Here is a 14,304-nt window from a genome sequence, read left to right on the forward strand (position 1 = left end):
AAATGTACTTTATTTTGAAGTATTGTGAAATTTAAATGAACTGTGAAAATTCATTTAATAGAAAAATTCAACCCACTATTTTGTTACTGCAATTTTTTTATTAGTGTGTGCTCAATTATGGGACAGGACTGCTTGATTTATTTATTTATTTTAATATTCTGACTAGCCAGTACTGATGTATATGTCCAGAATTACAGATTCAGATTCATTCTGATGGTAAGAAAGACCAGTGAAATTTTCAGACTTTTATTTTCAGACTTTTACCCTAGATTTCTTAGGACTATGCAGGCACAACAAAACAAAACAGAGTTTAGTTTATTTAGCAGTCATTAAAATGGATTCAGAAGTAGCAAATTGTTGAAGACTCACTTCATAAATCATATCAAACTGATGTCTCCTATATAAACAGCCTTTATACGTTAAAAGCGTCGGTAAGTATCGGCAATGCTGTACCTGCATTTACTTGATACTGGATTGATACCAAAATTTTTAGTATCGTACACCACTAAGGTTTATGGATGTAGTGAAGGAGGATATGCAGAGAGCTGGTGTAATAGAAGAATATAGAACAGATAGGGTGAGATGGATACACACTGCGTAACCAAGTAATAATAATAATAATAATAATAATAATAATAATAATAATAATAATTGACGTGGAGGTCTTATAAACAAAATAAAACCTTCCGATCGTTTCCAGTCGGAATTATTTTGGTAGTGCACAGGAGGAGTGACGAGACACCGGTGCAGCAGCTACACAGCTGCATCCGGTCGCAGTCATTCACGTTTGTTACTGAAATTGGGGTTCTTTCCCCACAAACCTACCTCACAGCTTAAACCTCACTCAGTGAGTCAGGTTCATTTATGTAGGTTACAGTGTCGTATGTTTAGAAATGGTAATTTTATTAAAAATAGTTAAAGAAAAAGACAAGCTAGAAAAACAAACGTCATGAACTTGTGCCTAAAGTGAACGGACCTGGTGTCAAACTACCCAGTGAGTTCTATTAAATAGTTTTGTTGTGTACCATGGTGCCACTAAAACGAAGAAAAACTCTCCCCTCGGATGCTGGGAATACTGTGAGTGACAGCAGTAGACATAAGGTACCAAACAAGTTCTCTCAAGTTGTTTTGTTCCTGTTGGAAAGAAAAATGGGAGCCAGCCGAAGATTTTTCCTCTCTCAGCTCGGACGAAATAAAGGCTTTCAGGTGGAGGACGTGTTCAGGTGAGAAGTGTCACAGGAATGTCACGGGAAAGCAAGTATAACTTGGAAAATGTAGGTTTCGCGGAAGCCTAAAATGAAATGTGTTATGGTCTTCAAACCCTCCTTCACAGTATCCAAATGCATGAGTCATTTTACTTTTAATCTGCTGTTTCTCCACAGTGAAAGCGTCACACATGTTATTTCTGAGAATAACTGTGGCACTGAGGTCAGGACGTGGCTAGAGTCTCAGGGAAGGGGTCAGAGCCTTAGAGTTCACCTCCTGGACGTCAGCTGGTACACAGAGAGCATGCGTGCAGGTCATCCTGTGGAGATAACACACAGACATAAACTACAGGTACATTTTCATTTTACACATCCATGATCATCAAAACCGAAAATCTGAGGCTTTGTTTTGTAGTAATAAGTGTTTTCACTGAATGTAAATATGTACTAAATAAATACAAGCAGTTTATAGTAATAGTAACCTATAGAGCAACTCTCTGATGATAAAGTGACAAATCACATATCATGCTTAAAATGCTTTTACTTGCCATTAGGGAGTAATTGCACAGTGACACCATCATTCTTTATACAGCTTTATTTGTCTATTGACACTAAATTGCCAAAAATGACTTTTTGTTTCATTGATCTGTGATCAGTAACTATGAGGTCTATGAAATTTTTGATCATTAGCTGAGTGAACTCATAGAAGATGGTAAATTTATAAATAGAATTTAGAAAGGCTCACATCTATTTTTTTATAAGGTCCCACTATTTTACATTGTATGTCAGGACAAAAAGCAGTGAGATGGTAAAATTATTTTCAGTGAAGGCCTTGCATAGTTCACATTAGACTGCTAAACAACATACTGCATCAGTTACAGCAGCATGGCTATGAACTGATCTGCCTGCAGTCAAGACCTTTCACTGGTTGAAAACATTTTCACATGAAACGAAACTAAAACCTGAGACTGTTGAGTCGGTAGAATCCTATGTCACACAACAATACGACAACACTCCTCTTACAAAAGTCCATCGGCTGGTCTTTTGCTGGAAGAGGTAAACACAGCCCTGTCCAAATTTTTTTGAGATTTGTTGCTGCCATCAAATTCAAAATGAGCAGAAACTGGTACATCTAGTGACCACTCCTGACTAAGCTACTTTTGATAAACCGCATTCATTAAAAAGGCTTCCATCTGCATTGGAGTTTACCATTACACTTATTTGTTAAAAAATAACTGTAGGGAGTTTCCTGTCTCAGACTGACAGATCTGTTTTTTCTTGTCCTCCACTTATGCCTATCATCTGGCATTCTTTTTTACACATTCACTAACTCGAGGCAACTACTGTTGTGATTTGGTGCTAAATAAAAGTGAATTGAAATGAAAGAAAATTGAATCAACTGTTTCTTGCTTTCTTTCTTTAAACCATTGTCACTCCTGGGAACTTCCCTGGCTTCCTCCTCAGAAACTGTTGTAAGTTTCCTCAGTCAGAAATTGCAATGCTTTCTGGTTTAGCAGTGCAGGCAGGTAAATGCGTTTCCCAACAGAGCACAAGCCTCTTGACTTTGTATGTCTCTGATCCACTCACTCATGTGTGTTTCTTCCATGTATGATGGTAAGAAGAAATTGGGCAAGTGTGCATGTTTGAGAAACTCTGTAGACCTAAGCCAGGGGAGGATCAGGTCAAGGTGAGGATTTCCAAAGTTGTGAGTGTTCTGGGAGCGCAATGGGAACAATAGCTCGGAACCACAAAGAATTTTTAAAGAATTTTTGCCCTCAGACCACAGAGAATAATGGAGCAAGAAAGTGGTCTGTCAGAAAACCATATACTTGGTTAAATGTCCCTCACCAATTTGGTTTGATAATTTGGTTTATTAGCCAATGAGTTTTTGGTATAATCCTAAAATGTATTTTTGGAGTTTGACATCTTAGGCTTGGTTTAAACATGAAGCTGGCTTTTCCTGACATGAAGCCTAGCACATCCCATAGATTTGAGGTTCGGCTTTTGCAAAAGCCATTCCAAAAGTTTAACATCACCCTGCTGTAATCATTCCTGCTCTATCCATTCCAAAGCTAGCTTTAATTTAACCAACATGTATTTTAAACCAAATAGGCATTAGTTTCAGGTTATACTGAAGACTTTAAGTCCTTGACTTTAGTGTTATGTGTGTCTTTCAGGAGCAGCAGATCAGTGAAGCAGAGGTTGCTTTGTTCTCAGTATCCAGCTATGCCTGTCAGAGACGAACCACTCTGGACAACCATAACAGCAACTTGACTGTAAGCCCTCCACCCCCCACCCCAAGCAAACACAGAAGTCTGATTTTAGGTGCTGTGTTAGCTAACACATATGTCAGAACTGCATTTTCTGTCTCAGGATGCCTTGTCGCTTTTAGCTGAAAACGCTGAGCTCAATAATGAGGACGGACGAGGCGTTGCCTTTCGACGGGCTGCTGCCTTGTTGAAGGCGCTCCCCACACAGGTGATAAGCATGTCACAGCTCAGGGGTCTGCCTTGTCTTGGAGAACACTCACTTAGAGTTATAAAAGTAAGTGAAAATTTTTAGCATTCCATGCTCACCCCCTAACAAGATGTAGTAACCCAATTAAATTCTCTGGTCTTGTAGGATGTTTTGGAGAATGGAGTGTCAAGTGAGGTTGAATCCACCAAGCAGTCAAAGCGGTACAAAGCACTAAAGGTATCTCAGGCATTTTAAAATCTGCTGCAGGTGTGTCCCCTTGTTCAAAAGCAGCTGTTAAAAATCTAAAGGGAATAGGTCCACTTTAGCTATCACTAGGAAATGAATTTATTCTTCTCCTTTCTAACTTAATACTTTTTAACTCAAGCTCCCAAAAGGTTGTTTCTGTTCATTCTGACTCATCCAATTGACTTCTTTAGTCAAAAAGTCAACCTTACATCAGTACATTTGCACAGTACCTGAAACTAGCACCACTGGCAAACAATGGGCTATAAGTTCAGTCTCTTGATAATTATTATTCAAACTGTCATGACCATTGATCAACAACCACTGATCAAAGTCATTGATTGTAAGATGGTTAAAGATGTACCCTTAGCCCCCCTCCTCGATTCAGAGATGGTCTTTCCCTTTTCACGTAAATGGCCTCCTTGACTCCCCGCTCAAACCAGCATTCCTCCCTGTCCAGGATGTGTACATCCTCATCATTGAAAGAATGTCCACTGGTCTGTAGGTGTGAATAGACTGCAGAGTCCTGGCCTGACGAGTTAGCTCTTCTGTTTGTGCCATCTGCTTAGCCAGAGGTTGTTTGGTTTCTCAGAATCATGGCAAACCTTTCTGGCACTTAACAGTGTAGACTACTTTACTCTGTGTCAGGGGACCCAATCCTTGGGGTGGACCAGTTTTTGGCGCAGGCTGGAGCTTTCTTTAGACAACATTCCAGCTTTGACAAATGTCCAGCTGGGATAACCACATTTACTCAGGGCTTTCTTGCTACGATGTTCTTCTGCTTCCCTGGCCACTTGTCTGTGGGGATGGTGTTCGCTCTGTGTTTTAGCGTCCTGTAATAATAATAATAATAACATCATCAACTGGAGCACCAACTAGGTGCTCCAGTTGATGATGAGAGTCAAACCTTAAATACTGATCTGTTTGCGTTGGTTTATGATACACATCAACTTTTAAATGTCCCCCATTACTGATGGAAATCTTACAGTCTAAGAAGGTTAACCTGTCATTTTTCATATCCTCCCTGGTGATCTGCCTACCAATGGTTTGAGGATTGAGGCCAGAAAATTTGAGATGTTACAGGTGACCGAGTTGATCATACAATTGATCTTAAATGTATATCCTGTTTAGTATCTTCAGGAAACCATACAGACTGCGTAGCTTCCCCTAGGCAACCTGTGGTATGATGTCTGGTCAAAAGCATTCTCTTGTTCTAACCGCTTCAGACAGTCTATCACCCTCTTCCTGTAACCACTTCCTGGGTCTTGTTTCAGAGGCTCATACGTTTCTCATGATAGTCTTTCTGGTTCAGCAAAACCATGCACGTACCCTTTTCTACTGGAAGGATGATGATGCTGTTGTCATAACTAAGCAATATGAGTGCCTTTGTCTCTGCCATGCTGATGTTGGATGCTGGGGGCTTTGCTTACTGAGACAGGCATCGGCAGTTGCTTTGCTGCAAACTTGTTTTTTTTTTTTGTTTTTTTTTACTTTACCGGAGTAGCTTTGAATAATTCAGATTTCTCACTTATCATTGAATGTTTTATACTTGATTATCTGCCAAAAAACCCCGTTTTATCTCCTGTAGACCAACTTTCTTCTTATTGGCTGTCCCTCACAAAGAAGGTTTGAACAGCAGGAGGATGGGGCTTCAGCAGTGCTCATAGCCAGAGCTGTGTGCTTGAGATGACAATATTATGGAATTTGTTACTGTAATAGTGTGCTTATATGACAGAAAAGGAAAAGCTTAATAAGACCCACTTTGAAGGAAGATATAGTCATTTCATTTTCTAATGGAATGCATTTTGCTACTTTCTGTTATGATATCAACTGTTTTACTGCTTTCACTGTACAATTTTGCTTACTATACACAGATCGTGAATCTGGCTGGTACTCACAAGCAAAAATCTATCTAATGGCTAACATTCTTAGTATTATTTATGCAACCTGTAACACAACATGTTATCCACTATTTAAAGATTTTGTATCAAGCAACTCAAATCTGGGAAATACTGCCTTGCTCTAAACTTTCCTGCTCTTATCACTGTTCTATGATCAGGGGTTAGCATTGACATGACACACACCATAAGTATGTCCTGAATCCTTGTAAACTTTGAATCTCTTACGTGCAAGATGGTGACAGAGCCTTCTGTTGTTCTTTGGAGGGGCTGTAAATAAGAATAACGTTTACTATAAAACTGTGTTTAGCTCATCAGTGTGCTATGGGTCATGTGCAAACACATAGGTGGAGGGCGATTTAGGCCGTGCGCTAAAGTGGTATAAATGTACTGTTGTCCTTAATAAGAGAAGACAAGAAAGTATTGTATTCAGAGTACAAGTGTACACTGAAAATAGCTGAATACTGATCAGTCAAAGCAGAGTGTGCGGATCAAGAACTTAGGTACTCATGTTCCCCAAGGGCTAGCACATTGTTGTAAAGTTTGAAGATGACAATTGTTGGTAATATAAATTTTTTACACATTTTTACATTTGGTGTGACCTTGACCTTGATCCAATTTTCTCCAAAATTAAATCAGGTTGAGCTGTTATTGGAATCTACCATCACACAAAATTTTAAAATGATATCTTGAAAACTGTGGAACCTAGGCTGCTAACAAACAAATGGAGAAACAAACAAACTGAACCGGCTGCTTACTCCCTCCGTTTGGGGGAAGAATGTGTCATAACTTACAGATATATGACACAATGATTGTGCATAGGTGTCTAAAACCTTACTCGATAGTAGTGATGTTAAAGTTGTTATAGTCAACAACATTGCTTACTAAATAACATTTAGTTAACACTTCTGCTTATTCATTTTATAGGTAAACATCCAAGTTCAAATTAACCAAGACATGGCTAGTTTTTAATTAGAATTTATCAAATGTATGTGATGCTTTGTAGCATTAGAAGAGGCATTTTAAATTATATTATTAGTTATTGAAGTTATTGAGGGCTTTAATGTCAGGACCCTTACAGTGACAGATTTGAAAAGCTGTCACTGACTGCATTTGGGAACGTTTTTTTCAGGTTGGAACATCCCACAATAGCCAAAGCTTTAAGGGGTAAGATACAGAGATAAAAAGGTGTAGAAACAATTAAGCATTGTCTTTGTTTTTAAATAAATGTATTTCAGATTTTGACTGGTGTTTTTGGAGTTGGAGCCAAAACTGCTGACCGATGGATTAGAGAGGGAATATACAACCTTGAGCAGTTACGAGATTCAGGACAAACACTTAATCGAGCACAAAAAGCAGGTTTGTTAGCTTTGTTTTTCTTGGCATTCTTGAATGAGGATAATTTTCTTACTATAATGATCATAGCAGGCGTATGTATGCTGTCTCCTCTTTAACTGGTGTCCAAGTTAAAGCATGTCAGGTGAGTTCTTGTGTCTTTGTGTGTCTGTTTCTCTTTAGAATGGGCCTTAAAAAATCATCATGTATAATTCTTTTGACTTTTTTAAAATTAAACCTTTCAGGCAGTTATATGTTTAGTCCAACTTCAGTCTACACATTTTAATTAAACTAAATATAGATAACTTGAGATTGTTGTCTTGAACAGTAGTCTCTTTTAGTTTTGGGTTTTTTTGTTCATCAAACAAATTGTTTGACAAAGATCACCTGAGTAAATATAAAATGCAGTTTTTTAATATAAGGACTTTATTTATTAAGGGAAATACCTATTCAGACTGCTCTGGCTCTATGTGAAAAAATTATTGTCCCCTAAGACTAATAAGTGGCAATGAAACTTTCACGTTGCTGGGGGGGAATTTTGGGTCACATGTCTTTTCAGAATTAAAAAAATTCAGCCTCATTGGAGGGTTTGCAAGCATGAGCGGCCTGTTTTAAGGTCAAGCCAGAATTTCTCAATCTGACTTGAGTCCAGACTTTGACTAGGACACTCCTTTTTTTTTATCCTGCTGCATAACCCAACTGAGCTTGAGCTGCAGGGCATGACACTATGTGTGGCTAGACATTCTTCCGAGGGTTGACCGAGTGGTGGAGGCAGCAATATGTTGTTCTGAAAGCTGACAGTCTAGTCTTTTTATTCTTTCTTTCACATCTGTGATCTAATGTGTAATAAATACAGTGCAGCCAACTAAATAAAAACTCAAACTAGAAAGACTTTACTGAGAAACAAATGATAAATAACACCTGAAAGATGATCCTAATCTAAATAGAAACAACTCTGCAGTGGGCTAAACTACTGTAACGACGGCCCCTGATATAAGCCACTATGGTCCACTCTCCATCGTGACTCGGTACACACTAGTCCTCGAGAGGAGTTGCAACCCCTGACTAAATAACCAGTGGCTCCTCCCACTCCTTGAATTAAATAGCAATTAAGAATTAAACAAATTAATAACAATGCTCAATCTGTCATTCAAATATAATGATGATAAGTTAACAGTGAGAACATTAACACAAATATATTTAGAAAATTCCCCAACTCTGTAAACGTTCAACATCAACAGATTCTTTAACCTCACAAAACCCCACCCCCTCTTCACACTACACCTGGCACATTCCCTCTCAGAAACTTTACCATAAAAGGAAGCCAAAAAGAGCCAGACTTGTTTGGAAGTTCCTGTCTGGCCAGCTGGAGGCCTGGTGCAATCTGGAGGAGAGGTGAGAAACAAATTAAACATTAAGCTTAAAACAAAAAGCAATTCTTTGCATGATTTTTAAAAATAATCTGGTAGCAATATACACAATAGTTAGATTAAAGGCACTGCAGCATGCTTAGAGTTCACAGACTTGCTGTCATAATTATCTTTAAGGGTTTTCTGGTAGAGAGCAGAATTCATGTTCCATCAATTGCGGTCAGTCCAGGTCCTGGAGAAGCAAACCAGCCCCATACCGTCACACTATCACCTCCATGTTTGACTGATCTTTTTATGAAAACCCTCAAACAGTTCAGCTCATCAGTCCACAGAATATTTTCTTAAAAGTCTTGGGGATCATCAAAATTGACAAAATGAGATGAGTCTAATATTAAAGATTTTTGACAGTCGCAATCACTTGTTAATGATAAATATGAAAAAAAGATATCTGAGAAAACGTGGAAGTTGGGAAATACTTTTTAACGACATTGTGTAGCATTAAAAAATTAATGTGTTCACTTGGTTGCTTGGTAATTCGCCTTTCCTCATGTCCTATATAAAATAAAATTGTTAAAAAATAATAAATACACTGTCATCATCAAGGTCTGGAGCACTACGATGACCTCAACGAGCCGGTCACTAAAGCAGAAGCAGATGCCATCGGGGAGATTGTGCAGAAAGCCGTCAATTCTGTCCTAACAGGATCACAGGTTGCTCTGACCGGAGGATTCAGGAGGTGAAAGCACAAATATTCACACACAGTATATCTGATAGCACATTCAAAATCTTTACAGCCTAAAATATCTCAATGAGCTCTATATTGTCAAAATTATTGTTTATACATGCGGTTAAAAGAAAATTTTATATGAGCAACAAGTAAACACTTCTTGAACCAAATAAAATTTTAAACTTGCCCTCAGCAATTTAATAGAAATATGAACTGTGGTATTTTCACAGAGGGAAGCTGACGGGCCACGATGTTGACTTTCTGATAACGCACCCAGAGGAAGGCAAAGAGGTGGGACTGATGCCTAAAGTGGTCGCCTGGTTGGAATCACAGGTAACTTTTGAGACAATTGATATTTATTAAATCCTTTCAAACAAATCAACACAGTTTCCTCTGGGGTTAAACTATTCTGATTCAGATTTTTACTTCTCAGTGGTAAAGGGCTGTTGGGATATTGTTGTCACCCTGGTGTGCAGGCGGCGTACACACCCAAGTCTGAATGTGATAACTTGATAATGAGGTGACATATGAGTATCAAATTGATGTTAAAGGTGCATCTGCTAAATATCTGGGACATGTTTGAATCCTGGTGACCTTGAACCCAAGGTCAGAGGTCAGCTGTTTCCAGTGAATGACAGGCTTGAGCTTTAGTGGTTTCTGGATTGTTCCTAAACAGTTTCCTCCCATCTGAGGATGACAGTTTGGGTCTTTTCCAGATCTTGGAAAAGTGGTGACACGCCTGAAAATTTGTACTTGCATACAGTTGTTTGAACTGATGATCTTGGAATCTGCCATTATTCAGAAATGGCTCTAAAAGACCTTCACAATCTGTGGAAATCTACACTCTCCATTTGGAGTTTATATTACTTTCAGGTTGTTCTCACTGTTTTCAGTCCAATGAATACTGTTAAACAAGAACTTTTTTATGCTTGCAAAGAGAAAGTATCAGTTATAGTAAGTCATGAAAAGAAATTGTATAACCTTCAGCGCCACTTATTTAAAGCTTTAAGTGACTGTATGTGTGTATATATTTGAGTCTGTATATGTAATTTTTAGGGGTGCAACGATACTCGTATCGATATTGAACCGTTCGATACAGTGCTTTCGGTTCGGTACGCATGTGTATCGAACAATACAAAATTTTAATTTATTTTATCAACTTTTCTTCTGACGATGCTGTGGATCTGCGTTCGACTACTCCGCCTAGGCTGCACTGTCGAGCGCAGATCCACTGAGCGCAGCGCAAGCTACCAAGACAGAAGTTTAGCTCATTGCAGCATGGCAAATTGAACCTCCCCCTCCCTCATTCAGATCTGGCCTTTGGAACTGTTTTGGTCTTCATGTGAAGTATGGCCCTGAAGGTAAGCGCATCATGGACAAAAGTAAAACAGTACGGCACGGATGTGCCACGCAATGCTCAATTACATGGGTGGGAACTACTGCGTTAGCGCAGTTTGCTCGTTAACGTGTTGACGCCGTCCAGCCCCACGCACGGGGCGATCTGCGGTAGCTCGTTAACGGAGATTTGCCGTGTTGTGGCGTTAATGTCATTCAGATTAACGCTGACAGCACTAGTGGGAACACAATGAATATGACTGCACATATACTCCGACATCATCCTAGTGCAAAGACAAGTGGAAGCAGACAAAAACAACAAGCACGCATGCTACAAACTTTACCCGAGTCATTTAGACAGCCGTTAGCACATGATTCTCATTATGGGGACCTGATATGTTTAATATGCTGCTGAGAATATAGCCCAGAAGAAGCTATAGTATAGCTTTTATTTTGGAAAGAGCCATTTCTCTGTAATAAACTCTTTTCCAAAGATGAGGGATTTCTCCATGAGATATTTATTTTTTTATTACTTTGTCGTTTCAGCAACATTACATTTAAAAACTGTACTTTTGAGTTAAAATATATATTTATAATTTTAATAAATGACAAATTAAAAAAGCATGAACATTTTTTTGTATCGAAAAAAATATCGAACCGTGACACCAAAGTATCGAACCGAACCGAACCGTGAATTTTGTGTATCGTTGCACCCCTAGTAATTTTGTCCCTCTGGATTTTAGAAAATTCAAAATGCATTTAAACTTGTGCATTCAATACAAGCTGTGCAATCATTCACCCTGGAAAAAGAATATTTCAAAGCAGTAATTGAAAGCTCTAAATTGCAGTGAATTCAGGTCCATGATGAGTTCATGTAAACTTTCCCCACAACTCTATATGACATATGATGTTTCTGATCTGGACTGGTTGTTGCCTATTCAGGGATTTCTGTTGTACCAGAAAACTACCAGAAACTCATACCTGGAGTCGAAGGATGGCCCTGCTCGGCCTGCCTCCAACATGGACCGCTTTGAAAGGTGTTTCTCCATCTTTAAACTGACCAAAGGGAAGGAACAAGAAAGCACGCAGCCAGAGGAGCAAAATGATCTGAAAACCAAGGACGTTCTCAGACCTCACATGCAGGCGGACACAGATCAACAATTATGTGAGCTTAGTAAGAATTACCAGATGGAAGCTGCATCACACAAAATATGGAGAGCTGTGAGGGTGGACCTGGTGGTCTCTCCGATCAGTCAATTTGCTTTTGCTGTGCTGGGCTGGACCGGATCCAAGGTGATCGCTCATGCCTGACCTTTGTCCTCTTTCAAAAATCTATTGCCTTCTTCTTTTTCCCTGCTTTTCTATGTTATATTGTTTAATGTTCCTTCTGTCTGTGCAGTTGTTTGAGAGGGAGCTGCGACGTTGGGCTGGGCACGAGAAGAACATGTCTCTGAGCAGTCACGCCCTATTTGATAATACACAGGTAAATCGAAAATAGAAAAATAAAGTCTTTTTTTGTAGTGTTAGCAATTAGAGAGTCTATTTTTAAGATATCCTTTATTAGTTTTGCTCACTGTTGAAGCTGGGAGCAGAAGTGCTCTTGAGGTACTGTTGAGGCAAGGCAGTACTCTGAGCACTAAGAAACACATTTGGATTTCAGCAGGAAGTTTGTCCCATGCTCTTTACATAGAAATCACTCCACAAACTGTTAGAAGCAACAGATCTTTTGCTTCTAACAGGAAAGTCTTTTTTAAGTTAAAAAAGTGGCTGCGTGAGTGATTGGGTCTGTTGTGGAGGGCCACAACAATAAGTGGGACTCAGTTCTGTTCAGTATTAATTTTCTCTTAAACGCATTTCCCTTCACTACACTTCCAGTTTCTCATGCGAACCCTTGAGAAAAAAAGAATTGCGCCCCGCCCCCCCCTTTTTTTTTTCATGCCAACTACTTCTATTTCTTCCTTTAAGTGCATATTATACCTGCCATATTTCAGCTTAATTAAATGAAGATGGCGTGATGGAATCATACTTGTTTTCCTTTTGTACAGAATAAATATCTGAGAGCTACATCAGAGGAGGAGATATTTGCTTATCTTGGTCTGGAGTACATCCCTCCATCAGAGAGAAATGCTTGAAGTGGCCTGATCAGCTGCTACATTGCATGCAAGCAAGAGCTGGAGGGCAGAATAAATGCTTCTGTTAGAAGGGCGGCATCATGGCATGGAGTTGCTGTGTAACTACTAAAGAAATATTATATGATTGAACTCAACGATGACACCCACTCAGCTGACTGAAATCTTCTTATTACATGAATACAGAATTTTATTTATTAATGAAATCCACTCACCAGAACTGAACCTGTTTAGTTTTTTTTTTAATAAATGTGAAATTTATAACTGAAAGAGTGAAAACAAACCTTGCTTCCAGTCACAGTGTAATTTCAGAAATTTTACAGACTTCCTATTTACATATAATTTATGAATTTTTGTGCCACAGTATTAAAACGCACACAAACAACTGATATGCGATAAGGAATATATGATTATAGAATTTTATAGATTTTATGAGTGCAGGAGCTGTCAAGTGGCTTTATAGTCATTTCAACCATGTGCAGTGGTACAGTACACAGTGAAACGAGACAGTGTGCTGCTACTTATAACTTATAAGACACAATCAACACAGGACTACATAACGTGCAAGTGTATAAAAAACAAAACAAAACAGTGCAACACCAGACACAACACATTGAAGACACAACAGTGCAATAGAAAGGTGCAACAATGACAGTGGGTTGTGCAAAAAAAGAACTTGATGTATGAAAGTCTGTGTGTACATGACATTGTGCAGATAAATGCTTGAGGTAGTGACATGTATAAACGTATGTGTGTGTGTGTCAGCCCAGTCACTGATTCTTTAGGAGTCTGACGGCTTGGGGGAGGAAACTGTTTTGCAGTCTGGCAGTGAGGGCCCGAATGCTCCGGTGCCTCTTGCCACATGGCAGCAGGGTGAAGAAGCTTTCACAACAGGGCAATAGGGCCCTAATCAAAGCTAACAGCTGATCTTATTGGCTACCTCCCTGGACTTTTTGGGGGGGCAATAACAATAATAATAATGATAACGATATGCAATAAGGCTGCATTTTATCACACATGTTCCTCTTGTATTTTTGTGCCGCTCACATAAACCTTACTCAGAGGATTGAAAACTGTTATGATATGTTTTATGTAAAGACAAAATGGCTGTTAGGTTTATTTCACCACATCCACACCTGTGTCACGATGACCTACATTCAGCAGCATCCTTATCACCTTATCTGTACATATAGCTGAAAAGAAACCCAATCAGCTGTTCTGAGAATATACAGTGTGAGATCTCGCATGTGAATTAAACATTTGCGTTGGAGTGTTTCCATATCAGTTCTTCTGTTCAACCACACTAAAGATAGACTGCAGTTTTTAGTGCAATACATTGTGCACTACTGATAGATATAAAAGGTTCAGGAAGACCTGCTTGTTTTTCTGATATACAATATATACTGTTACAGTAATGCTTCTCATGATAAATATGTCTTGATGCATTTTCAATCATTCAGGTAAAGAAATTCCAACTCTGTTCGAAACTTTTGATTAGCACTGTTGCCTCACAGCAAAAAGGTCCTGATGTGCACTTAGTGGGGTTTGGTTAATTGGCGATTCTAAATCACCCATAGGTGCGAATGGTTGCCTGTTTCTCCGTGC

At 39.0% G+C, this 14,304-nt stretch overlaps 1 protein-coding gene across 3 annotated transcripts; it reads left to right on the forward strand.

Moving 5' to 3' along the window:
- Nucleotides 1-740: 740 nt before the first annotated feature.
- Nucleotides 741-13,958, forward strand: polm (polymerase (DNA directed), mu). 3 transcript variants are annotated; one of them, XM_063477791.1, is made up of 11 exons: nt 741-1,223; nt 1,383-1,557; nt 3,383-3,481; nt 3,579-3,749; nt 3,828-3,899; nt 7,042-7,162; nt 9,112-9,244; nt 9,466-9,568; nt 11,513-11,863; nt 11,970-12,053; nt 12,616-13,958. In XM_063477791.1, the coding sequence occupies exons 1-11, from the start codon at nt 1,027-1,029 to the stop codon at nt 12,700-12,702; spliced, it is 1,593 nt and encodes a 530-aa protein (XP_063333861.1). In that variant the 5' UTR covers nt 741-1,026; the 3' UTR covers nt 12,703-13,958. The 3 variants fall into 3 exon arrangements, with proteins under 3 accessions (XP_063333861.1, XP_063333862.1, XP_063333863.1); XM_063477792.1 differs by lacking the exon at nt 3,828-3,899; XM_063477793.1 differs by lacking the exons at nt 3,579-3,749; nt 3,828-3,899.
- The last annotated feature ends 346 nt before the right edge of the window (nt 13,959-14,304 follow it).

This window comes from Pelmatolapia mariae, linkage group LG7 (genome assembly GCF_036321145.2).
Source record: "Pelmatolapia mariae isolate MD_Pm_ZW linkage group LG7, Pm_UMD_F_2, whole genome shotgun sequence".
NCBI classification, from domain to species: Eukaryota; Metazoa; Chordata; class Actinopteri; order Cichliformes; family Cichlidae; genus Pelmatolapia; species Pelmatolapia mariae.

Bases quoted from the DNA above. Each gene is read 5' to 3' on its own strand.
- polm (XM_063477791.1), top strand. From the start codon at position 1,027: ATGGTGCCACTAAAACGAAGAAAAACTCTCCCCTCGGATGCTGGGAAT. The intron at 7,163-9,111 runs GTTTGTTAGCTT...GTCATCATCAAG, and splicing joins TAATCGAGCACAAAAAGCAG to GTCTGGAGCACTACGATGAC. The intron at 9,245-9,465 runs GTGAAAGCACAA...GTATTTTCACAG, and splicing joins CTGACCGGAGGATTCAGGAG to AGGGAAGCTGACGGGCCACG.